Source organism: Notothenia rossii, assembly GCF_949606895.1.
Source record: "Notothenia rossii genome assembly, chromosome: 4".
Taxonomy (NCBI): Eukaryota; Metazoa; Chordata; class Actinopteri; order Perciformes; family Nototheniidae; genus Notothenia; species Notothenia rossii.
This window is the reverse complement of record NC_136902.1, coordinates 41,912,283-41,939,254: the sequence shown is the minus strand read 5'-3', so window position 1 is coordinate 41,939,254 and position 26,972 is coordinate 41,912,283. Positions and strand designations below refer to the sequence as shown.

The 26,972-nt window shown below is 40.6% G+C and overlaps 3 protein-coding genes across 10 annotated transcripts; 1 reads left to right on the top strand and 2 right to left on the bottom strand.

The window, feature by feature from the left end:
• Window positions 1-155: 155 nt before the first annotated feature.
• las1l (LAS1 like ribosome biogenesis factor) lies at window positions 156-2,786 on the bottom strand. Its single transcript, XM_079677662.1, has 2 exons — window positions 2,288-2,786; window positions 156-1,896 (listed from the first exon to the last, which is right to left on the bottom strand). The coding sequence occupies exons 1-2, from the start codon at window positions 2,557-2,559 to the stop codon at window positions 441-443; spliced, it is 1,728 nt and encodes a 575-aa protein (XP_079533788.1). The 5' UTR covers window positions 2,560-2,786; the 3' UTR covers window positions 156-440.
• A 1,631-nt stretch (window positions 2,787-4,417) lies between these two features.
• LOC307034824 (uncharacterized protein) lies at window positions 4,418-6,503 on the top strand (the record flags this gene model as incomplete). The annotated part of the gene is made up of 3 exons (XM_079673750.1): window positions 4,418-4,483; window positions 4,692-5,504; window positions 5,677-6,503. The coding sequence occupies 3 exons, from the start codon at window positions 4,418-4,420 to the stop codon at window positions 6,367-6,369; spliced, it is 1,572 nt and encodes a 523-aa protein (XP_079529876.1). The 3' UTR covers window positions 6,370-6,503.
• A 1,691-nt stretch (window positions 6,504-8,194) lies between these two features.
• On the bottom strand, window positions 8,195-26,185 carry LOC307036977 (tumor necrosis factor receptor superfamily member 14-like). 8 transcript variants are annotated; one of them, XR_013807548.1, is made up of 7 exons: window positions 26,171-26,185; window positions 22,008-22,155; window positions 15,721-15,810; window positions 15,366-15,491; window positions 14,597-14,752; window positions 9,791-9,875; window positions 8,195-8,525 (listed from the first exon to the last, which is right to left on the bottom strand). XR_013807548.1 is itself a non-coding variant. In XM_079677666.1 (7 exons), exons 3-7 carry the CDS (start codon window positions 15,731-15,733, stop codon window positions 8,378-8,380), a joined length of 528 nt encoding a protein of 175 aa, XP_079533792.1. In that variant the 5' UTR covers window positions 15,734-15,810; window positions 22,008-22,155; window positions 22,550-26,135; the 3' UTR covers window positions 8,195-8,377. The 8 variants fall into 8 exon arrangements, 5 of the variants coding, with proteins under 5 accessions (XP_079533792.1, XP_079533793.1, XP_079533789.1 ...); XR_013807549.1 differs by lacking the exon at window positions 26,171-26,185 and adding an exon at window positions 23,005-26,144; XR_013807550.1 differs by lacking the exon at window positions 26,171-26,185 and adding an exon at window positions 25,239-25,253.
• Window positions 26,186-26,972: the final 787 nt, after the last annotated feature.

Below are 26,972 nucleotides of genomic sequence, written 5' to 3'. Positions count from 1 at the left end.
CAGAACCCACAGAGATAGTTCTCTTCACATTGTAGATTAGAAGACCCTTGTGTTTTGTCTGTCTATGGCACTCTCCATGTTAGACATTATTTCAAACCGAAATGCTGCAATCCAACTCCATACATTTTAAACTAAAATAAAAACAATCAAATTCCTTCAGTATAATTTCTTTTATTGAAGATAAGTGCCATGTATTTCACATAAACACCTTGAAATTACAACATAACTCTTCTGCCAGAGTTTTCAACTGAAAGGCATCTACTCCAAATCCTCTTGTGGGGACTGACTACTTCATTAACAGTGCAAGTCAACTTCAATGAAAGGTGGAAGAAAGGAAACAAATCGCTGTAAAGCCTGTGTTCTGCACTCTTGCCTGATAAATGACTCAAAAAAGGCTTGATGCCAGCAGCCAGGGACTAAACTTCCAGCATAACAACAATTCAAAAAAGTTGAAGTCCAGATTTCAGCTTGTTAACATCACTGTGGTTCCAAAGGAGACCATCAGCTGTTCTCACTGATGCAGAGACCGCAGAGGCAGTGTGTGTCGTACTGCTGTCCAACTCCACCGGCTGGTCAAAGACAGTCATTGTTGAGTAGTTTTCCACCATGAGGCATGATGGGTCATCTGACTGTCCAGGTACTTTACCAAGAGGATAGTTCTTCCACAGAACCTTATCGTTGCACACCTGCCATGGAGAACCTCGGAGCAATTTAGCCTTTTCAGCCTGAGCATCCGCCCATTTGTGCTCGGAGGAGGACTCACTCCTTCTCTCCGCGTCAGACGTGGAGCGCCATCGCTGGCTGTGGCGCAGCGACTGCTGCAGCTTCTCATGCAAACTCTCCAATGTGTATATGGGCTGTTGTTTGTGCTCCAGAAAAGTGTCACATTCAGAGTGGCCAATTTGTGTGTAGATGGAGCAGAGCTGGAGCAGCCTCTGTCGGGTCTCCAGAGGGAGAGGATGCTCCATGTCGTCCAGGATTAACTGCAGCAGGTGAGGCGTGCTGACACAGGGAGCATCCAGGCACGCCGAGAGCAGCTGCTGCCACCTCAGCTGGATGCGGTTCACAAAGATCCTTTCCTTCATTCTGGTCTTCTTCTGTCCCTTTGTTTCAAAATGGTACTCAAATTTGTTGCTGTTGCAGAGAATGATTTCTGAAATCCAACTAGAAATGTAGAAAGCCCTTTGATTATTATTCTGCTCTTTGGCGAGCTGCTTCAGTTCAACAAACAGCTTCTCCAGGAGCACGTGAATGAAGGACGGGGAGTTGAGCACCTTCACGAGGGGCAGCCAGAAGCGCAGTAAGGTTTGAGGGAGTCTGAGCTCAAAAGGACCAGCGCTGTCAAAAGAGTCACAACCTAACGTTTCCAGCTGTTCAGCAGTAGGGACTAGAAATCCATCTTCCAGCAACACGTCAATCAGCAGGTTACTGGACTGCAAAGCAAACTGCTTGATCTCACCTAGCAACCAGCTCATGTCTGCAAAGGGGGGTGGCGACATGTTCTTCTCTTTGTCTTCAGGAAGCCCGTCAAAAGCCTGGTACTGCTCCTTCTCATAAGATATCAGCAGCTCCCGTGCATTCTTGTAGGCTTCCATTTCTTTTTGCCTTGCAATGAGCTCCGCCCCTTTCAGGTCAGCCTCCTCATCCTCTCCATCAGACTCTGACTCCCAGTCCTCACCGGGCCCTCCTCCCAGCTGCCTGGACCAGTACTCATGCTGGAGCCACTCCAACACCACCTTGCATCCCTTTCGACACCACTTCAAGGTGGGAAGCTTCCTGTGGGTGAAGTCATGCCTCAGGTCGACCACCCACGCTGGGATGTTCAGGTTCCCAGCCAGCCGCCTCAGAGGACGGGCTGTTTTCCCCTGCTGTCTCTCAGTGATCAAATTGACGAACCTAATAATACATAAATAAGAATAGCAATTATTAAACAAATTACAAGGAATTGGTTAAACAATAATAACTTCATTAACTCACAATGGAATAATCTAGAAAATGAAATGGAAAAAATAACCATGAGAATCAGAAACCAAGAAATCTTTGATGAACGATGGGAAAACGTAAAGTTATAAAACATATATAATGTGTTGTTAAAATGTGACAGTCAATCCATTATGTGTAAACTTATAAGTAATTATCAATGTGTGTTTTGTTTCTTTATTCTCTTTTCCTTTATTGGATTGCTATGTAGATGTTGTATGCAGGACTTGTAGTAACAACAAATGTTTATTTTGTTATGTATGCCTTGTAATCAAATAATGTGTTCAAATGTAAAAAATGGTCAAACCTCATCAGGGCGGCTCCATAGAGCAGGACCAGGTCGTCTCCGTCCAGCTGGCCCGACCGGTCCAGCACCTGGCACCGAACCAGGTCCGCCGTGCAGTCCACCGCCACCGGGCTGCTATTGGCGTACCGGCCTCTCCAGGCTGAGATCCGCTGCAGGGCGTACCTCTGTAGAGCGGGATCCTTGGAGTACAGGTACTCCAGAACCTGGTCCCACTCAGCCTTGTTGGTCCATGCCACCACATGGCATCTTTTCTCCGCGCTCCTTTTCTTCATGTTATCGGTGTTAGAGGCGGTCGGTCGAACAGGTTAACAATTTACACACATATCTCTCCAGAACGCAGAGAAACGGGAATCCTGACGGCCATTAAAAAAAATACCAGCTCTAGTCGTAGCGTGAAAGTGTTCGGTTCGGATTGTATCGCATCCCGGAAGTGACGTCCCCTTCTTTAGTGTAATGGCGGACTATTAACCAACGTTGAAGGTATGTGTCGCCACCTGCTGCACCGGAGGACAACTTTGGTGCCTGTGATGAACCTGTGATGTTCGTATATTTAAAACATCCATTTGTTTCTGAACTTGTTTGTCTTCTGTCTCTAACAGCCATTATGGCTCATGGATGTGTTGAGTTCCACTTTCTTCGCCACGGAAATGTCATGTTTAGTATTCTTCAACTAAATAAGCGTAGTCCGTACTAGATATAATAATAATAATCCGAAATGCATTTATCTTGTGAATTGTATCTCCTATTGCCACGTTTAACTTTCAGGGGGTTTATTTATTTAATAATGCAAAATGTATTTGACAGTATGTTATATTCAAATTGGCAATGTTTATCCAACAGATGGAAATAAAAAGGGCTGTGAAATATTATTATTAAATGAATAGAAGCAGTCTTTTAAAAGAACATGTATTTACACGAAAATTAAGTAATATATTATTATTAATTAATTTCAAAGTTTCAAGACAACAATATATTTCAAATAACAATGAATAATAATAAAATATATAAAATAAAATAATGAATATATGAGTAGTATATAGTATATTTTATAGTAATTAATTACATCACATTACACTAGCTGCAAAAAAATGGTATGTATATTAGTAAATGTTTACATTAAGTGTTTAGAACGGAGTTGAGCACATGCTTGACAAACTGTTGATTTGCTGATGGTGTGGCGAGGCGAATCAGACGTATTCAGAGTAAGTAACAACACTACATGTTTCTATTTTCCCGTTTACAGTCATAAAACCTATTTTTACAACCGTCGTTTTGGCGTCAACTTTTACATTATACAGTCGGCAACTTCAGTCTGCATAAAGTTAGCAAGCCAGCATTGCTAATACTATCGTGTCTAGGTTAAATACACGTTATTATATTAATCAATGTCAACAGCCATGTGTTATACATCCGATTGACAACAGTAATTTAAATAAGTTGTTAAACGACTCTTGTATGGGCATGTTGTAATTAGTAACTACACTTCTGTGAGCAGTGGTACAGTAGTCATACAGCATATATAGGCTACTGTATACAGAGGTGGGAAGTAACTAAGAAAATGTACTCAAGTACTGTACTTAAGTAGAATTTTGAGATACTTGTACTTCACTTGAGTGTTTCCATATGTTTCTACTGTGTACTTCTACTCCACTACAATTCAGAGGTAAATGGTGTACTTTTAATCCACTACATTTGTTTAATAGTTTACCTTTAGTTACTTTACAGATTTGGTTAAGATGCCTATTGGTTACTGGTGGCGTTCTATGAGTTTATGTTTATCAGTTTATTTGTTCATATAGACTCCTAAAGTATATCATATATTATATGATATAAATATCTTTATGTGAGATAAGGGATCGTTAGCTATATACTGTATATAACATTACATTAATTGTAATTCAATATACATACATCAATCATATATGGATAAAAGGATAACTTCACAGTTTATGAACATGATGTGTGTTTATACATGATTATATGTGTAGATAACCTGTATAAATAATGGTTAACATGGTATCAGTGTTGTTCGCTTTGCAGTGTAGTTCTCTCTAACACTTGCATTGTTATTTTACTTCAAGTTTAGATGATCACTAAACCTATAAGCCATAACGAAATGGGAGATGCGGAATGGACGGGCTTTGGCCTTCAGGAGGGATAAACCCGCTCCAAGGAAACGGAAGTGACGTGACCTCTGTCAGAAGGTAAAGTATAGAAACATATGTACCTATTACTTATTATTCACATATGATAAGTATATTACTGAACATTTACAGTTTACTGGTGCAAATATTATCAATCAAAGGATGTACACTGAGTGACTCACTCCAGACTAAAACATAATGATGATAGTTTCAGGTTAAGAAATGCCTAATGCATACATTTTATATCACACCCCCAGTAGTTACCCCCAGAGCCCAGCCTCCTCTCTGTGGTCTGCCAGGAGCCCCCAGAGCACAGCCTCCTCCCTGTGGTCTGCCAGGAGCCCCCAGAGCCCAGCCTCCTCTCTGTGGTCTGCCAGGAGCCCCCAGAGCCCAGCCTCCTCCCTGTGGTCTGCCAGGAGCCCCCAGAGCCCAGCCTCTTCTCTGTGGTCTGCCTGGAGCCCCCAGAGCCCATCCTCCTCCCTGTGGTCTGCCTGGAGCCCCCAGAGCCCAGCCTCCTCCCTGTGGTCTGCCTGGAGCCCCCAGAGCCCATCCTCCTCCCTGTGGTCTGCCTGGAGCCCCCAGAGCCCATCCTCCTCCCTGTGGTCTGCCAGGAGCCCCAAGAGCCCATCCTCCTGCCTGTGGTCTGCCAGGAGCCCCCAGAGCCCAGCCTCCTCTCTGTGGTCTGCCTGGAGCCCCCAGAGCCCAGCCTCCTCTCTGTGGTCTGCCAGGAGCCCCCAGAGCCCAGCCTCCTCCCTGTGGTCTGCCAGGAGCCCCCAGAGCCCAGCCTCTTCTCTGTGGTCTGCCTGGAGCCCCCAGAGCCCATCCTCCTCCCTGTGGTCTGCCTGGAGCCCCCAGAGCCCAGCCTCCTCCCTGTGGTCTGCCTGGAGCCCCCAGAGCCCATCCTCCTCCCTGTGGTCTGCCTGGAGCCCCCAGAGCCCAGCCTCCTCTCTGTGGTCTGCCAGGAGCCCCCAGAGCCCAGCCTCCTCCCAAGCAGTCTCTGGGTGCTGTCCATGTACGGCAGGGATATCCTCTTCCACATGGACCATATCAAGGCCTTGGACTCAACCAAAAAGGTCAAATATAACGCGACTGTGTATTTGATTTCCATGCTTGTTAAACTCTCTTCTAAACAATAACATTAAAAACTAGTTTTTAATGAAATGTGTTCGGTTGTAAATCTGGAAATATTAACTGCTATAGATCATTTCTAATAAATGCCTCAACTTCGCTGTCGTCACATTCCAGATCACAAAGCATCAAAGCAAGGTGGAGCATCTGTTCCCTGCTCCACCCTCAGGTCCTCAGGTGGTGTTGCAGCTCTTCCCTGCTCCACCCTCAGGTCCTCAGGTGGAGATGCAGCTCTTCCCTCCTCCACCCTCAGGTCCTCAGGTGGTGTTGCAGGTCTTCCCTGCTCCACCCTCAGGTGGTGTTGCAGCTCTTCCCTGCTCCACCCTCAGGTGGTGTTGCAGCTCTTCCCTGCTCCACCTTCAGGTCCTCAGGTGGAGATGCAGCTGTTCCCTGCTCCACCCTCAGGTCCTCAGGTGGTGTTGCAGCTCTTCCCTGCTCCACCCTCAGGTCCTCAGGTGGTGTTGCAGCTCTTCCCTGCTCCACCCTCAGGTCCTCACGTGGTGTTGCAGCTGTTCCCTGCTCCACCCTCAGGTCCTCAGGTGGAGATGCAGCTCTTCCCTCCTCCACCCTCAGGTCCTCAGGTGGTGTTGCAGGTCTTCCCTGCTCCACCCTCAGGTGGTGTTGCAGCTCTTCCCTGCTCCACCCTCAGGTCCTCAGGTGGTGTTGCAGCTCTTCCCTGCTCCACCTTTGGGCTCCATGATATATACACCAGTGAGCTCACAGTTTCCTGTCCTGGTCGCTGCTCCACAGGCTATGAATGCCAGCCTCTCTCTGCTTTTCCTGCTCCTGCTCCATACAGCCAAACACTGACCCGCAAAGTACTGCCCAACACGTGTGAAGGTGTGGGAGGTTTGGGACAGCGGAGCAGTGAACTACATTCGGCCAAAGGAGCAATGGTTGGAGGACATAACAAAATGTATATCCCCCCACCAGAGGCATGGACACTGGACACTTATTTATGTATATAGTTTGGTGTATAGTTTGATATTTATTTATATATATGATATATATTTTATTAAGTTTATGATAATGTTTATTTTATGTTAAAATTCATTTAGAGTGTTATTTTGTTATACTTACTTATATATATTATTTGTTACCTTACTTACTTGTATGGGTTGTTTTACATTTTATTTAGTTGAACTACTTTAAAATAAAGGTTTGGTTCTATCAAGTACGTGACTGTCCAATAATTGAGTGGAGTGCTATGTTTAGAATTTCTATAGGTTTTCTATTTGTTTATTAAAAGAAATACATTATAACACCAATACCTTCTTAGTTCATATTAAATGTAATGGTTACATTTAAGTATTTATCCACAGCGCACAAACCATGAGCTTCAATACAGGTCCATATTGGTTACTTCAAAACTATACCTGATAAAGAAAAATAATAATAATTGTATGTAATAAACTTGAAAGAAGTAGATACGTTTACTTAATATTTATTAGAAATATATAATATTTAATAGAAATTAGTTAATAGTTAACTGCATAACACAAGTGTTATTAGTCAAACGCATACATTGTTGGTCTTTATTAAAGTACTTCTGTATATAAATACTTTTACATGCTACAGAAGGGAAACAGGGAGCCAGAGAATCGTTTTTTTCTCCTCTTTTTCCTCTCTTTCTCCCTCTTTTTTCTTCTTCCCCCTTCTTCTCCTTTCTTCCCCAACCTTGCAAGACTATTGTTCCCCAGCTGAGTACCATGTAATCACTCCTAGTCTGATCTGATCATGCTCATATTGTTGCTCAGTGGCAAATGCAATGGAATGATTTTATTATGTAACCTGACATGTTTAGAAACCAAAAACATGTCAAACACAGCACTGATTATTGAGAACTATTAGATGGGATCAGGATCCAGTACTCAGAATTTATACTTAAGTAAAAGAAGTAATACGAAATTGCATAAACGCTGTTACAAGTAAAAGTCCTCCATTTCAAATGTTGTTCAAGTACAAAAAAATTGACATCTAAATAAAATGATAAGGGCATCACAAGTAAAAGTACTTGTTATGAGTAATGGCCCATTTTAAATTCCTGTATTATGGATTATGAATGCATTAACAGGCCTATCATAACTGTTAAAGGTTGAGTTCATTTTAATTACTTTGTATACTACTGCTCTTAAACTATATTATATGTATGTATGTTAAGTTTTACTTTGTATTATCTGATCATCTGAAGTAACTAGTAACTAAAGCTGTCAAATAAAGGTACTGTTCTAAAAAGTACAATATCATCTTCAGAATGCAATGGAGTACATGCCCTTTCTACCACTGTCAATATTAGTGCAAAGGGTAATTTCAACATGTCCACATCATGCTCCTTAGGCTTGCTTTCATAGAAACCATTTCACTTAGTGTAATACTCAAGTCAGTACCATACTCAAGTGCACATTTAAGATGCGACCTGAGTTTTTTCATTTATATTTCTGCTCAACTACATCATAAAGGGGAACATACCTTTTACTACACTACATTTCTGACAGCTTTGATACTTTAGTGCCTATCCAGTGAAATCAATGTGCAGTATTGCTTCAGCTACAGCTGAACCAATATCCTTAGAAGTTCTACAGAGCAGTACCAATTTCTTTAAGTGACATTATGAGGGCAATCAAAGACAAAACACTGTTATCAAAAACGTTATTATTTACAAGTGGTTTAACAAATACAAAGATTAGAATTAGTATGGTAAATACAAACATTAAGAAAATACATTATAAACAAAATATGGAATGTATTTGGTCTTCTGATTAGTAAGATGTTAGAAAATTGAAAATTAAGAAAAGCAGGCTATGTATTTTTTGGTGTGTCATAGAGCTGTGATCCCAAGCCCAACAACTAATAATACAAACAATAATACTGATGGTATGACCATGTAATGGTTTCTTGAAGAATCTCCACAGACAACATCGGTGATCCTGCTTCCTTCTTTCATCGTTGCCTGGGTTCCTGAGCACCTGGGAAAAGAGAAATGAAAAACAAATTCAGTACTTTGTGTTTGAAATGAAACTTGAAAAAGATATACAATACTGTGCAAAAGTTTTAGGCAGGTGTGAAAAAAAGCTGTAAACTAAGAATGCTTTCAAAAATATGAATTATAAATGTGTATTTGTTATAAATTTACAAAATGCAAAGTCAATGAACAAAGAAAAATCTAAATCATATCAATATTTGGTTTTACTACCCTTTGCTTTCAAACCAGCATCAATTCCTTCAGGTACTCTTACAAAGTCAGGGATTTTGTAGGATTACAGTCAGGGGTATGATCAACCAATTATACCAAACAGAGGCTAATGATCATCAGTTTTACATGTAGGTTCAAACACAGTCGCTCACTGAAACAGAAAGAGCTTTGTGTGAGGTTTAAAACTGGGTGAGGGACAGCCAAACTCTGCTACCAATGTGAGTTTGTGGAAGGTAGGCAAAAAGATATACCTCCGACATGGAAACAAGGCCAAGCGACTGAACTATGCTCCAAAACATAGGAACTGATGTAGATCAACGGCAGCTTGTGCTCTCGACTGATTGAAATAATTGTCTACACAAGGGCTGGCGAAAATGTATTCTGCAGCAGGACAACGACCCAAAACATACTGCCAATGTCCTTAAGAACTATCTTCAGCATGAAGAAGAACAAAAAGTCCTGGAAGTGGTGGTATTGCCTCCACAGAGCCCTGATTTCATCATCATCGAGTCTGTCTGGGATGACATGATTAGACAGAGGGATTTCAGGAAGCCTATCCACAAAAGATCTGCGGTTAGTTCTCAAAGATGTTTGGAACAACCTGCCAGCGGAGTTCCTTCAAAAGCTGTGTGCAAATATACTTAGAAAAATGTATGTTGTTTTGAAGGCAAAGGGTGGTAACACCAAATATTGATTTGATTTAGAATTTGTTCACACCTGCCTAAAACTTTGACACAGTACTTTATAATGATGTTAAAAGACAGAGAAGGACACTGATCACAAATCAATATTAAAATGCAAACATTTGGAAAAGCTCTATTGAGAGTTATGTTTTGTGACCAAATCAAATAAAACTGGAGGATTGGCAATGTTTGAATCTCCTGTGGATGGGAAAGATTGGTCCATCACACATACAGATAAAGCCACAAATCACAACTTTTTTTGAGCACTTATTGCAGAAACAAAGTGGTCATTTCGTGGTGCAGGGCAGGAAGAGCCCTAATTGTTTTAGTAATGCCATAACAAACAAAGCCTTACGCTGTCCAGTCCGTGCAATTCACTCCATGCTCTGAATAGAAGCCAGACGGACAAAGTTCACACTGTGCATCCTCTCTGCTGGTTCCTTAGAGACAGAGACACAGGAGAGATTAGTCACACAGCAGCCAACATCCAGTAATGATCCATCAACTTCATTTAGTATGTTTACGTTCACACTGCAGGAGATCAGTCCTCACTGTCTAAAAGTTAATTCAGGAAATTAATACAGTACATTTCCAGTCACAATTTTAAGATGAGTAATTTAAAAGTTATCTTTCAGGATGGTTACTGAAATGTACAAGGTCATCATATCTGTTACAGAAACCCTCATGTGATAGCTGCAGGACTCAAAGAAACTGGGAGGGGTTCCTGTTTACTGCCTGTTATGTGAGCTTCTGCACCTCGGGTTATAGTCCAGTAGAAAGTCTGATCAAATGTTAAAGGGAACCTATCATGCAGAATGCACTTTTAATGTCCTTTATACATCAATATGTTTCCCCGGTTTGTCAGGGAACTCACAAAGTGTCATAAATACAAACCCCTCTCTCTTTCCCTCTGTACCCACATCTCTAAAAACGGGGGTACAACGGCGCTGATCCAGATGTGCTGCTGATATGACATAATATCTGAAATGTGGACCCACAGCCAGAATCAGAAACGTTGCCATCAGAAACAATGCCGACGTGTTTTGGACGTAATATGGTCTTTGTTTACAATAGCAAGCATCAGAGAACACAGAGAAAAAGCATTTGAGCTCCATACTGTTTCAGAAATAATGCTTGATGTGGTTTGGAACAGGATATGGCATTTAATAGGGATGGGTACCGAGCCCCGGTATTAAACGGGCCCCGGGGCTGAATTATTAAAGACCGTGGTACCGTTAATCTCCAACGTTAGCGGTCTTTTTATCGGTACTGGAGACATCTAAAAAATATATGTCATGTGTATTATTGCTATACACAAACATTATATTGCAGTTTTAGTGTCGCCAACTCCGTTTCTAACATGCAAAAATACTGCAAAATGCTTCTATGATTATTTTTAGTATTTTCGATCTCTCCCACGCCTGCTTGCGAGGGGGCGGGGCAGTTTGCACACATGCAGCTGCTACATGCAGCAACACACACACACGGAGGAGATGGCGGAGAGAACGCGCTCCGAGGTGTGGTTAAACTTTACCCGTCTCGATGTGGACAATGCTCGTTGCCAAAAGTGCAATAAGAGTTTAGCATGTAAGGGCGGTAACACGAGCAATTTGTCTAAACATTTAGCAAAAGTGCACCACATTCAGACGGAGGAATGCACCGGGTTACTGTCTTTCTAGTAGCTCTGTAGCCCCATCCACGAGTAACGTTTCCACGTCAGGTGTTATGTATGCTAGCAGCAACACACGGAGTTAACTCAATTATACAAACATGGGTTAATGATTAGAGGTAACTGAGTTTTTTATTTTGTTAAAGTTTCAGCTATTCTGTTGACAGTTCTGTCATCAGATTATTTAATACGATTTGTTAAAACATTGTTGTTTCTTTTGATGTGAAATATTATGTAGTTAATTTAAATAAAAAGCAATGTTAGTTTTGTTCACAATTTGTTTAGTTAGTTTACCTTTTTTTTCTCCAAAAGAACCGATAAGAGTACCGCTAAAAGACCGGACCGATAAGCGGTATCGATAAAAGTAGTAGTACCGTTAAAACCTTAACGATACCCATCCCAGCATTTAATCACGACAGCATTTAGCTGTATCTGCCGGTAGAATTCTGAGCAGGCATAAGCTCCCCCTCTTTTTCAAGCTAAGGACCCAGATCAGCCATTCTCTCACAGGGCTGGAATATAGGGACATGAGGGATGTCTAAAATGCATGATCTGTTGGTATTTTGAGCAGAACCCATCATAGACATGTTTTTTATATATTTTTATATACTCCAGACCCATAATATATGCCTAAAAATAGCATAATAGGAGACCTTTAAGATCAAATTTTATTAACCCCCGAGGGGAAATGTAGTTTTTCACTGGTGTTAGTTTAGAAAAACACACACCCGATATACACACACCTATAGACAGGCACTAATGAAGAGGCGGGGGGGGGAAATGGGGATTCAGGTGGTGTTTACACAAGAACGAAACGGGTTGTATCCGCTACTTTTCTCTCGCGTTTGTTCACACAAGGCCTTAACGGAACCACGGAAACAGACCCCGCAAACGATAAGGGGTCTCAAGAAGGATAGATCCTCGGATGGAACGCTCTGGGGGGCAAACGGCTCCTTGTGTAACGTCCGATATGATAATTTCCTGATAACGATGAAGCCATAGCCCCGCCTCTGCTGCTCACCGCTGTAGCATGGTCAGTAGCTGCTACTGACCATGCTACAGATGTTAGTGCAACATCTACAGCTCCTCTACCACAACCATCAGCAACAAGCGGACATGGAGAACTACATGAACTACATGTTGCTAAATCCACCGCGGGTCATAAACAGAAGGGCAACCATGGCAACCATGCTCGGGGGTCTTCTTCGCTGCTTTTGGTGTATTTTGTGGCGAAAGTACAGCGCCACTTACAGGCCCGGCATATGTACTACAGTGTTTCCAGTGGTCTCGTGTGAACGGACACGTTAAATGAACCGAATGAGAGTTGTCGGGGAAACTTCTGTGTAGCAATGCAGTGGGAGTCACCGACTCATGAAGGAGACACGGGAAGAGCAGTAGCTTTGATGTCAAACACTGATGGTTTATGTAGGAGGTTCGGCCGGAGGATTCACATCAGTCACAGCAGTCACGGTCTGAGTGCACGGGAGAGTTGCCACATCAATTCTGGAGCGCCTCTCTCTCGTTAGCCCATTTAACTAGTTTCACAGAGAGTTATTAACATATTTGAGAAGATAGCCTAAACAGCTGGGAACACTGAGTCACTTGCGTCTGACACTTATGGCCTCGACGATTTCACGCCTTGGAGACCACAAACACCGAGAAGGAAGTGTCCCAGTGTACCCACTACAATAAACCATCTGTGACCTAGGGTTGCCCGGTCACAGAATGGGAACAACAACATTATGGCTAAAGCAGCCCATTTCCATAAAGGAGATAACAGACGTCAGGGTTGGTCATACACGTCAAAGGGCAAAAAGGTTAGATATCTAGGAGTCCTAGAGAATTATTTCCCTAACACGAGTGAACGGAAGACTTTTTTGATAACAAATTCGGTCCGTTTGCGTTCCAGAGTAAATGGGGTCTCAGTGGCTCGAGGACACCTCTGCAGTGCCCAGGAGGCTGTTGGCACCTCTCCAGCTACTCTCCAAATACACTCCGTATTGTTGGTCCATGCAGGACTTGAACCGGCAACCCTTTGCCAAGTCCATACAGACTGAGCCACCCCATGACTATGAGAAAAAACCAGGACAAGCCTCAGCCCAGGGGCCTCATTTATAAAGGAATATACGTTCAAAAAATGGTGTACGCCAGTTTCTACGCAATGTTTGCGATTAATAAAATACTAACTTGACGGGAAAATGTGCGGTCCTCCACGCAAACTCTAACCCATGCGTACGCACTAAGCACAAAAACGGGAGAGACGAGAAACTGCGACACCGTTGGCAGAAGGAAGAATGGAGAGAAATATGTGGAAATAATACCATCAATAAAATGTTACCTCTCATTTATCATATTTGAAGAATTCATTTTCAAACATTGATTAAAGCCAATCTTAAAATTATTAAACAAACGCCTGTTTGCGACTCCTCAGTGGACACAAAAACATAACTGGGAGAAATAAATAAATACGGATATGTTATTTAAAACCACCTCGAATATGTTGTGTTTATGTTATGAAATGTTTTCTCATAAATGATGCGGTAAGCAGGAGGACAGAATTACGTCTAAACTGACGCCGTTTTGCATTTCTATAGGTTGTAGATACGAGCATGGTTTTATATACTATCATGTTTAATCGTGTTTTATGCCGTTTGCCAAGACTTGATAAGTCGCTCATAAAACAAAGGAGGTATGGAAACTAAGAACACCATATGCTGTAAATTGTACAGCTAATATAACACAACACAGTAGTCGTATTTCCTTTAACTGGTGGATTATGGATACATAGTTGCTGATCGACAGCTGGAACACAAACCACCAAATACAAAAACATAATTCAGATCCAGCCATCATGACTCCACTCCGGAGGGATTCCCCGATCATTTCTTACAGTTTCTCATCAAGGGGGGGTCTCCTGTCCCCGGTACAAACACACTGCCTGAGGAAGGCTATGTGTATTTATTTTGTCATTAACCTTTTTTCGGACCACTTATTTATTTATTTTGGTGACGATCCGACCTCCATGCTGCTACTCTGGTTCAAACTGCATCCACCAAACAATATGATTTATCTCAACTTCCCCAAAAGAACCAAAATCTGACACAGTGTGAGATGTCTTTTTTAGCTGTTCTGTCGTCATTTCCTGCAATCTTCTTCATGCAGTCAGTCAAAATGAATGAATGAATGGGCGTTTCTTTGACTATTTATAGGCAAATATGGGTGTTACGTGAAGCCCGCAAAAGCTGCACCGCATTTCGAGTCGATTGTGATTTATAAAAGGGAAACCGGCGTAGGAAGTGCTGTACGCACTTTTCTCGCTGGTACGCAATATTTGGTGAATCGGAAAATGTCGGAACATTTCTGTACCTATTTTTGGGATTTCTACAACCTTCCCACGTGAATCCTACGCACAGCGTTATAAATGAGGCCCCAGGACTTTAGTGTGCATGTAAACTGTCACTATCAGGAGAGTGTGACCTGTATTTTACTTACCAGGTTCTTTTATCCTCTCACCAGGTAAACATTGTGTATGCTTTTGGGCCACACTGCACCCTGTCACATCTAAATCTTTGCAGAAATACCCCTCTATAACTTCACAGACTGCGTCAGTTGTTTCTGAACAGACCTGCAGGACAAAGAGACCGTGGCCTAAAGAAACAAACAGAAAGAAAGAGTAAATGCATGCAAACCTAAATAATGAAAAAGAAAATAGGATTATGTGCTAATATAAATACAACCAATACATCTTAAATACTCAGAGAATTGTTGGTGGAATATGATAGACGTCTTGGTTACATATAAAAGCCAGTCAGTTTTCCGTTCAGTCATTTATCACTGAGAGACAGTTTATGAAAATACAGTGTAATGAAACATTTAATGGACAAATAAAATATTATTTAAATGAAGTCTTAATTCATTATTATTGGCATATATTAAATATAACTTTTAATTTAACACTGTCGAACTCTCTTCACCCTTGCATAACCAACTGCTTGTTGACTACATCTAACTTACCCACACCCACCCACCCCCCCCCCCCTCTCCCTCCCTCCCTCCCTCCCTCCCCGCTCCACATGTGAAGAGACCTGAAGCAGATCTGACCTGCATTGATGTTATGCATTTCCCTCATTTACTCAGCATAGAGATAAGCATATGCTTACATAAATGTTTATTTGCACATATATTTACATTTGGAACACAGTAGGCATCAGTTCTGTTGTGTGAGTTTCATTCATTATTCATTCAGACATTATAGACATACCTGAGTCACAGGAGGTGCATGTGCTACATTTATCCAGTCCGTTGGGTTGGTTCATAAAAGTCCCGTTTTTACAGCGGCTGCAGCGTGTGCCTGACTGTGACGTGCAGTCTCTCTGAACAATGGTTCCTGTTAAACAACCAAACAGTCTGTCAGCATCTCAACATCAAGACAAATTACAATTAAAAAATGAAGATTAGAGTCAGTAACAATATGTTCATCCCGTTTCAGGTCTTTGATGGAGCACTTCAGGGAACAAAGCCAACTTCAGCTTCGGAAATCCCAGTTAAATTCATCATTCAAAAAGCTCTCACTGACCGGATGTTTGAATACTTTCATAAACAGAGATGTAATGTACCTTCGCTGCACATAGGACAACATTGCCCAGCTCTTGTAGGATATTCTTTAGGACGACAGCAGAGCCCTTGTGCCAAGAAGGCTGCACACCCTGTTGAGAAACAGCAGTTCAGTGTTAAATAGAAGTCTGCGCTGTACATTCACATAATAGTGATGTGCCAGTTAAGACTTTGCAATGTATCCTTTACTTTGAATTTATACCTTCATATTTACAGTCTCTGGTTGATACATTTTAATGCATTTAATCATTCGAGTTGATACTTTTCACGCTTTAACTTTTTATAATACACCAAATAGTTTTATAGTACGCCATTGAATAATTTTTTGGAATATTTTTTGAAAACTATATTCTACATTTGACAGTGTATTGCAACCAAAATCCTTTCATACATCAAGGGTTCCCTGCAGGCTGAACTACATCAATGTTTTGTAGAAAGATGCCTTGAATAATCCTGGTGAATTTCCCTTGTGACAAATATTGAATATCTGTCCAAGTATGCAATATGGTGCTTCCAAAACCACTTCACGTAATAATGTCAATCTCTTTGTTATACTACAAGACTTCAAAGTGAAGAAATATTTTGGGTAATTTTTTATTGTGTCAATTCTACCAAAATCACATCACACATTAATTGTCTCACGTAGCTCAAGCTACAACACTTATTTGTTTAAAATCAATTATTTTAATGATCCTAATGTTCCTGGTAAAAATGATATTGACACCAAGATCAGTGTTTCAACGGGGCCCCGCGCCCCCCCTGAAATACAAGGTGTTTTTTAAACGTTATATATATATATCTATAACGTATATAGATATATATATCACATATAACAGCCCTCCTGTTACAATGAAGGCTCAATAATCAGCTCATGGCATATAGTGCAGGGGTAAAGTGCTATTTTTTTAAAGTGGGAGGTGGACCTAACATCCTCTAGGGGGGTCCGGGGGCATGCTCCCCCGGGAAGATTTTTGTTTTAATATTGAAGTTAAATGCATCAATCTGGTGCACTTTGAGAGCAAAATTAAGAGATCTATGGATACATCTCTCAACATCCATATGAAACAGAACTGTAAACAGCTTTTCTTTTTGGATATTTTACAAATCACTCCCCTTTTAAACTCTATTCTTGTTTTAATGTCATATAGTATTTCATACCCGTTTTTCATGTATTACTCTTATATTACTATCTGACATCACATAAACATAAAGTTCACCGTTTATTTATAATAAAAAAGATTTTTAATAAATAAAATAAAACGTGTTTATTGGGGGAGGGCAGGAATGTCAAATGGGAGGGCCTGGCCCAACGGCGCCGGCTCACCTGAGCCTCTCAGTCTGACAGGAGAGGACTCTCCTCCAGCTTGTTGTGGAACAAACAGCTCCTTATGTCTGTTAGTGCAGCTAGCTAACCAGATGCTAACAACACGGTCCCTGCTGGCACCGGTGCATGCCTCTGTTGCATTCACTGAACACGGGAAATTACAATCCTGCCATCCACTCTAGTGTCATGATGAGGTTCAGGTAAAGCACGGTTAATGTATTATATTATTGAGGGATAATTGTCCGGGGCTACAGAAAAAACTCACCTCTTCAATCTGGCTTTTAATGTGTGATTGTTGTTATATTGCTTGATTTTAAATTTGACTTCCACTAGCCTATATTTATTTGTTGTTATTTTCTTTCCACTATCTCTGTAAAGCGACTTTGAGCACCTGTAAAAGCACTTACAAAATAAATCTATTATTATTATTATAACTGAAGTTATTGAATATGTTGTACAATGAAAAAAGAATAATGAATATTGTTCTTTAAATCCACTACATTTATTTTAACACTCACAGTTACTTTGTACATACACAAACAGACACACATTTGATGATATGGTTATATGCAGTACTGTATTAGTAATCTACACAGTATCAGGGGCGGATCTAGACAAATATTCATGGGGTGGCAAGAGGGTGGCAGGAGAATTTCAGGGGTGGCATCCCCTGGCAGAAGTATATGCTGATGTAATCGCAGTCATATCAATTAATGTTAACTTGGAAAGCCACAATATTGATATTTTAACTCAATAACATAGGTGACATTATTGTGGCATATCAGTAAAGCCTTAAATATAAATATATAATGTGGCAGACATAATTTAATGAATTGTAACTGAACAATAACTGAATGTTTTTGTTTCACTCTTAGACCAGCAGGGGTACCAAATGTATGCAGACTGCTGCAATAAGTACATGAATTAATTGTCTCGTCGATGTTTGTCTAAATTAATATGATACCATTAACAATCATATTATTCCAACAGCAGTCAATCATTGTTATGATTCACATATTCAGTGTTATTATTAAATAAACTATATTTTTTGGAGGAGATAATGATGAACGTTCCTCAAGATGCTTGCTCACCCTCCTTCAAATTTGAAAGACAAGTAATTACTATCATGTATCAAAAGAATCAAAGGAACAGTTCAGCGCTCCACAACTTCATTGCAAACAGTTACAACCTTGACTTTACATCAGAAAGAACAAACATTAAAGAAGTGACTAACTGCATCAGTTAGGGTTAAAAAAACGTGTCTTCAGCTAAAACATACATCGCTGCAGTTATTATCCAGTGCAAAGTCCTTACCTACTGGGCTAGTTAAATCAAAGTGGTTACTTTCTGTTGGCTGGGCAGTGAAGTTTTACAAACCGTCTTACTTGACTTTCTCAGGACTTAAAAATGTTTTTTGGGAGCAGAAAATATATTTACGCACGTAAGGTCGTCATCTTAACAGTTTATTATGCTAATCGAGTCATCCGTGAGCAGAGCATCAAGTTGACATGCCTAGGGCTGTCCCGAGTACCATTTTTCGGGCTCCGGATATTCGGTAGTAATCAGCAGCGAATATTCGGTGCGGAGAGATTTGTATTTTTTTTTATACATCTTTTTTTCAAAAAGGTTTCATAACACGCTCCGAATCCGAGACACCTGACAACACGCTGTTAAGCAGAAGCGCAGAAAGAGCATACTATTACGATCATTTATATTTATTTATTGTCTCAGTACTCGCAAACATTAAAACTAAATGTGTCCTCTGTAGGGTAACTGTAGGGTCTGCTGTATTGTTGAGGATGTTGATGGCTGGGATGCGTGGGAATGCACCTATGGACACAAGTTATTATTAGGCTGAGCTACTCAACTTTATGCCATTGCCTTACCCCCAGATGTTCCCACATAACTCCTATTATTTTCACTATTCGGATCAAATTAAAAAAACTAATATAAAAAAACAATTCGGTTGCTTGCTAGCAACTATTTTCCAAGCAAAGTAAGTGCACGTTTTTATCCTGTGTAACATTACTGTTTAAACGGCGGATAAAGCAGCTTCATCATGGCAACTTGACAACAGCTAAGCTAAGCTAGGCTACTACTTACAGCATCCAGGTGACTTTTCAGAGTTGTTGTGCCACCGTGGTAGGCCAGTTTCTTATCGCATATTTGGCACATATTCTTCTTACCGTCGTCCAATTTAAAATGGTCCCACACAGCTGAAGTCTTCGGCATTTTGTGTGTGAAGCGAGGTGAAGCGTGCCGTTTGCGTTCGTGACTGTTACGGCTCGTCTACACTACAGGCATCAAAACATCTTGAAGCTGGGCGTGTCTGAAGCTTGGCGATTTTTTGCGAGCAACGCGACCAACAACCAATCACATGAATCTCCCGCCCCCGACATACAAAGCAATAGCAATGTTAAAAGGAAGTAAACTGGATATAAAATCCCCAAACAGGCAAAAACCTACCAGTTTCACCCACTGTCTCTGCCACCTCCCTCCATAACTGGTTCCTCTGGTTTGTATCCCGGTAAATAGTTCTGGTCGTAAAGAACCGGGTGATTTGCTTCCGTAATATCTCATTTGGAATATGAGGAAATGAACTGCGGTCTGGCTCTCCCAGCTTGCACACGGTTTGATTGGCTGCACTTGCACTGGCGGGATTTGCATAAACGGGATTTGATTGGCTGATGCTAAGCATCTAGCCTCAAAAGTTGAACATTGTTCAACTTTTGATGCCGATAGATGCTCGTGATGCTTGCAAAGCCATGCTCCCCACAATGCAGTTTGGCGAAGATTAAAAATCTTCTATGTCACCCCATTCAAGTGAATGGGCGAAGCGTTGAAAGCATTTTTCGATGCCTGTAGTGTAGACGGGCCGTTAGTGAACGCGATGTCAGGAGCACAGGCTGAGATTGTATATACTTCCGCATTTTAACAGTGCAATTCAAAAGTAGAAATATAGTATAAGAATATGTCAATTCGCCTTTATTAATAGCATAAATTTAGAAAAAAAAAATATATAAAAATAAAAAAACGAATATCCGAAAAATGAAATTGAAACCCGAATAGTCGGGTACAGCCCTAGCTGAATGTGGCGATTACCATCTTGTTCAGCAAAACGCCTCACAAACTTATTAAGATTTAAAGCTATGGTGCATTTTGATTCAATGCTGAGTACAGCCTGAAGAACATATCGAGAATTAAAAAACTAATGTCACAACAGGACTTAGAAAAGCTTGTCCATGCTTTTATCTTTAGTAGACTAGACTACTGCAATAATGTATTCACAGGGCTGACAAAATCCATTAGAAAGCTGCAGTTGATTCAGAACGCTGCTGCACGAGTCCTCACTGACATTAAAAGAGTGGATCACATCAATCCGGTTCTGAAGTCTTTACACTGGCTTCCAGTCGGCCAAATAATTTATTTGAAAGTACTATTGCTAGTTTTTAAATCATTACATAGTTTAGGACCAAAGTATATTGTTGAACTCCTACATAAGGAGACGGGTCTGCTATCGGTTCCGAGAGTAAAAACAAAACATGGAGAGGCAGCATTGAGCTATTATGCCCCGACAATCTGGAACAAACTGCCTGAATCATGCACGTCCGCAGAAACGACTATTTTTAAATCGACACTAAAAACATATCTCTTTGGCTGCTTTTAATTGAGCTGCTCATGTTCGCACTACAGTATGCCTTTTAAACATGTATTGTATTGTATACCTGTGGTGTTTATTTTTATTATCTTTGCTTTGTGATGATGCCTGTTGTAAAATGCCATTATATATGTGTTTTTTCTGTATTTATTCCTAAAAAGTCTTTTAATTTGTTTTTTGAAGCACTTTGAATTGTCGCGTACAGAAAAGTGCTATATAAATACACTTGCCTTGCGTTACAGCCAAACTTGACAGGCTCTTCTCTGTCATTGTAGACCGCAAATACCTCATTCCTTCAGTCTACTTGTATCCAAAATGCTTCTCGTTTTGCGCTGTCCCCCCGTTCAAATGAAATCGCCTCAAATCATATTTCCACGCTCGCGCCAGGGCCGGGGGAGGGGTTACAAGGCTCGCGCATTGGCTCGCGTCTTGTGCTGCATTCACTTGCACTCGGAAATTAGAGGTTTTCTCTCATAAATGTCCGATGAGCCACAACTTTTCTTTCAAAACAAAGCTGCCAACTGGGGTGGCAAGGCATTTTTCTCCGTAGAACCGCCACTGCACAGTATGTAATGTATCCAAAGGGCAGCTAGTTTTAATGACTGTACCGTAAGGTAGAGTGAATTTACTCCAGGTGTAACTCAAGTCTGATTATATTTCACATCATTACACCAAATCTGTAAAGTAACTAAAAAGGTATTGAATACGTGTAGTGGAGTACAAAAAAAACACCATTTACCTCTAAACTGTAGTGGGGTAGAAGTACAAAGTAGCTACAAAATGAAGTACTCGGGTAAAGTACAAGTACCTCAAAATTCTACTGAAGTACAGTACTTGAGTACATATACTTATTTACTTTTGACCTCTGGTACCTAGTAGCCTACCTAGTGGTACTGCGTCTAGTTTGAGTCACGGGAGTGAAGACAAATGAAACCGTTGAAGTTTGAATCCCCGCTTCCCGTGTAAAGGCACCATAATGCGACGTCGTGTATCCAATGTTTTGATAAAACAGTCTACATTGCTCTGGTTGGAAAGTAACGTTGTTAGTATTTTGAACGTTTTGTTTATGGGTTATTGATCCGTCTAACTCGAATATGTCAGTATCTTTCTTACTTTTACAAACTAATACGTCATGAACCCTGTAAGATACTCACCGAGGACAACAAACACTGCGAGCATCGTAACGCATGACTATCTATCTCATATAGACATTACGTTTTACAAATTATTTATGTTACTTGTTCGAAATAAAATGTATCAATCAAATCAAACAAAAGCAAAACATATACATTGAAAAGATGGCCTACTAGTAGTACTGAAATCCGGAAATGCCCAACCCTATCTTCTTCTTCTTCTTCTTCTTCTTCTTCTTCTTCTTTAGTGTTTATTGGCGGTTGGCAAACCAAATTTTAGGTGCATTACCGCCACCAACTGGACTGGAGTATGGACAAGAGACTATGCAGAAAACAATAAACAAAATAAAACAAAAATAAATAAATAAAACCAAAACTCTAGATTATTTTTAAATGTATCAATTTCTCTAAGAAACGTAATAAGCTCACAATACATATTGCCTGATGTTTTCCCTAACAGCCCTGATAGCGAAAAGTCAATGTATTTTGCTTTCTTCAGTGTTTGGAAAAGCACATTTCTCTGAATACTATATTTCCTGCAATGCAGCAAAACATGTTCAACCGTTTCTGGCTGGCTACAGTGTGTACACTTTCCGGTTGGATGCTTTGCTATTACCCTTAATGTATGATTGAGACCTGTGTGACCTATTCTCATCCGAGAAATGACATTTTCCTCCCTTCTTTTAAACCCCACCTTCCTTCCATCACCCACATACCTTTGAATGTTATAAAGATGTCTTCCTGTGTCACTAAGGTCCCAATGATCTTGCCATGTTGTTTGCGCATATATATGTATGAATGTTTTAACCTCCGCTTTGCTGAGCTGAACTTCAATGTCTATATTCGTAATTCTGAGGGTTTGTTTGGCCAGAATATCCACCTGTTCATTACCCTCCACACCAACATGAGCAGGAACCCAGATGAAACGAGTTGCTATTCCTTTGATTTGCATTTTATACAAAATTAGAAATATTTCATTTATTATGTCCATTCTAAATGAAGATCTGCCTGATCGTATACTCGATAAAGCTGAATAGCTGTCAGATGCAATTACAGTATTATGTATTCCTTTCTCCTCTATCCATTCCGATGCCAATACCAATGCCAACAACTCTGTCGTGTATACTGACACAAGGTCTGTTACCCTTTTCTTTATATGTGAATTACTCACTGGGATATAAACTGCTGCCCCAGCACGCCCTGTCTCTGGATCTTTGGAGCCATCTGTAAATATGATTGTTGAGTCTGAGTGATATCTTGCAAAATAATTCTGGACTATGCGCCATACTGGTATTTCTTTCTTTTCCTTCAACTCTTTCTGTATATTTCTACACTTGGCAATGGGAATAACCAGGGTGGAATGGACGGGATTGCAACTGTAGGGCAATACTGTATTTGATTCAATCCTATACTTGCCGCTTTAACATCACCAATCCATCCGAAACTTGTTAAATGTGACTCATTGTGCTCCAAGCAGTCTTTCAAAATACTTTTCGCTGGATGACTATCACCATGCCCCTGAAGGTTTACCCAGTACGCCAACATTAACTTTACTCTTCTTATCCTTAAAGGCCTTTCTCCCATTTCTACCTGTATTGCTGATACTGGAGATGTTTTAAAAGCTCCACTACAAATCCTCAGGGCCTGAGCTTGTAGGACATCCAGCTTTTTAAGGTTTGATTCTGCTGCTGCCATGAACGCTATACACCCATAATCGAATACAGGTCTCATGAGTGCCCAATATATGTTCAGTAGTGATGACCTACTCGCTCCCCACTCCTGTCCCACCAAACACCGAAGTACATTGTTGACCTTTTTACATTTACTTTGAGCTTTTCCTATATGATTGCTCCACGTTAGCTTTCCATCAAACCAAACACCAAGAAATCTTATTGTATTTACCTGTTCAAGAGGTTGCTCATACAATTTTAATGATACAGGAGCAATTTTATGCCGTTTTGTAAAACAAATGACTTGCGTCTTAGCTACTGACAGTTTGAATCCCCATTTATTTGACCATTTCTCCACTTCAACTATTGCAGCTTGTATTTTCTTTCCAACATGTGCTACATTGCGGCCTTTTGCCCACAAAGCCCCATCATCTGCATACAAAGATTTTCCCACACTTGGATGAACTTGATTAAAAATGTCATGTATCATTATATTGAACAACAACGGACTACATACACTACCTTGCGGAATACCATTTCCCACATCATACACACTTGAATATTCTGCACCTACTCTTACTTGTATTTTCCTATCCCGTAAAAAATTCATAACCCAATTATATGCTTTACCACCAATTCCCAATGATTTTAACTTGATTAGTAGTCCTTCCTTCCAGAGCATGTCATAAGCCTTTTCAATATCAAAAAAGACTGCAATCACTACTTCCTTGTTGGTCTGTGCTTTCCTGATGTCTGATTCTAAGCACAATATAGAATCCATTGTAATCCGACCCCTACGGAACCCACATTGATATGGTGATAACAGAGCTTTACTTTCTAAGATATATGTCAACCTTTCTGTAACCATTCTTTCCATGATTTTGCATAAATGCGATGTCAGGGCAATAGGTCTGTAGCTAGATGGATCTGAAGGGTCTTTCCCTGGCTTTAGTATGGGCACTATTATCGCTTGTTTCCAAACCGAAGGAGGTTGGCCATAATCCCACACCCTATTAAACAACCTTAACACAATGATTAGAGAGTTATCCGTCATATATTCCAACATTTTATAGCAAACACCATCTTTCCCAGGAGTGGTTTGACGAGCACTAATAATTGCTTTCCTCAACTCAAATATACTAAAATGCAGATCCACCTGATCCCCCAACACTTCTACTCTATCCAATATTCTCGGGTTTTCCATTAATGTATTATCTCTGCACTGACTGGCTTCTTCTGTAAGGTTATCTGAACTATGAACTTTCTTAAATGTCTGAGCAAGAAGTTCCGCCTTTCCTAAGTTTGTGACAGATATTATGTCCCCTCTGCTCAAAACTGGCAACTCATAATTCCTTCGAACTCCCCCCATTCTCCTAATCATGTCCCAAACATCTGCAAGCTGTACTTCTCTTCCAATACTATTGCAATATTGCCTCCAAAAAGTGCGTTTTTGCGTTCGTATCGTCCTCCTTACTATAGCCTGGGCCCTTTTATACTGATTCAAAGCTTCCTGAGAATGGAGTTGTTTGAGTTGTCTGAATGCTTTATTTCTGTCTTTAATGGATTTGTTACATTCACCATTCCACCAGGGTACACTCTTGGTGCGCCTAACTCCTTCAACTTCCGGAATTGTTTCTTTAGCTGAAAGTATGATAAACTTAACGAGCTCCTCATTCAATTTATTTATATCATCATCATTTTCCTCTTGAAGTGTTTTACATCTATTTGTACTTACAACTTGGAAAGCATCCCAATTAGCCTTTCCCAATTTCCATCTAGGAATTTTCTTCTGCTTTTCAAAACGTATGTTGGTCCCAACTTTAGTCATTATAGGATAATGATCACTGCCCACTGTAGTATGCTTTAACACACTCCATGTACTTATACCTGCTATATCACTAGACACAAATGTCAGATCGAGTACTGTTTCTATATTCTTTGTACAATTATATCTTGTCCCTTCCCCAGTGTTAATACACACTAGCCCGTGGTCATCTATAAATTCCTCAACTACTGCACCATTTGCATCTGTGCTACTGCTACCCCATAGTGAGTTATGTGAATTAAAATCCCCACACCATATGACTTTTCCTTGCAGTAAACCCCCAACATCCTCTAATATACTTTGATCTAATTTCCCACACGGATTATAATAATTTACTATATCTATAGGTCCTCTATCATTCCATACCCTTATAACTATTGCTTCATGATCTATACTTACATGCATAACTTTGTAACTTACACCACTCTGTATGAATGTTGCAACTCCTCCCCCTCTGCCAGAGTCCCTATCTCTTCTAACTGCAGTATATCCCTTCACAATAAAATCCAGTTGTGGTTTCAGCCATGTTTCCTGAATACAAATTACCTTAGGTTTCTCTCCCAGATTGTCATTATATTTTTTAAACTCTTGTCCATTTGCAATTAAACTTCTGGCATTCCACTGCAGTACAACTAACACCATCAAGTTGATCTACTGCATGTCTGAGATGGTTGAACGTCATCATTTAGTATATCTTTCACACTTTCCCACTGAATCCCTTTCACATCAAGGTACTTTTCAGCTGATCTGACAATTATTTGTATTCTTTCATTCCGGCTTTTAGTCTGCGCTGAACAGTTGATAATCTCTGCCATAAACAATACAAACTCTGTTTTACTCACTATCATAGTGTCCTCCTTCAACTTAACACAGTTGTGGACTTTTTCTGTTTCTTTGCTCTTATTCTTGTTTTCCATTGTAACCTGCGTTCCTCCTGAAACTGTCTTTGCTGCCTCTGCATAGCTTACTCCCTGCGTCACCCTGACTCGCTGCACCTCTTCTGCTTTCTTGCTAACCTCACATCCACGGTACGCTGAACTATGCTCCCCTCCGCAATTGCAACATTTCAGCTTTACCCCTTCTTCACATTTGCCGTATTCATGATCTCCACCACATCTGCCACACCTTTGTTTCCCTCTGCACACTGCCGCCACATGTCCAAATCTCTGACATTTAAAACATCTTATTGGTGGTGGAACATACGGTCTCACATAATAACACATATATCCAATAAGTATTTTTTCCGGAAGCCTTTTCTCATCAAAGGTGATCAGAACCGAAAGACTATCTTCTTTAACCCCATTGCGGTTTGCTTTCATGCGTTTGACATCACTTATTTTTGCATTTGTTATATTCTCTTTCACATCATCCGCTGTAATTCTGACGGGGATTCCTGTCACCACTCCCCTGACTAGCTTTTTACCACTAAACAGTGAACACTCCACTTTCTTACCCTCCACGGTACTCATCTTTATGCCCTCCCCTGTTGCTCTCTATCCCTACATTTGATCAACATTGATCCATTCCTCAATACTTTGGCACTCATTACCTCCCCGATTTCTTTACTGATCGATTTAGTTAACCGTATAGGGTTCCACTCGCCAAACGAAGCTCCCTCTTTCTCAAGTTTCACAACCACCATGA

Bases quoted from the DNA above. Each gene is read 5' to 3' on its own strand.
- LOC307036977 (XM_079677663.1), bottom strand. From the start codon at position 22,619: ATGCGCAAACAACATGGCAAGATCATTGGGACCTTAGTGACACAGGAA. The intron at 9,876-14,596 runs GTAAGTAAAATA...TCTGTCTCTAAG, and splicing joins TGAGAGGATAAAAGAACCTG to GAACCAGCAGAGAGGATGCA. The intron at 8,526-9,790 runs GTAAGGCTTTGT...CTCTTTTCCCAG, and splicing joins AATTGCACGGACTGGACAGC to GTGCTCAGGAACCCAGGCAA.
- las1l (XM_079677662.1), bottom strand. From the start codon at position 2,559: ATGAAGAAAAGGAGCGCGGAGAAAAGATGCCATGTGGTGGCATGGACC. The intron at 1,897-2,287 runs GTTTGACCATTT...ATGTATTATTAG, and splicing joins TATGGAGCCGCCCTGATGAG to GTTCGTCAATTTGATCACTG.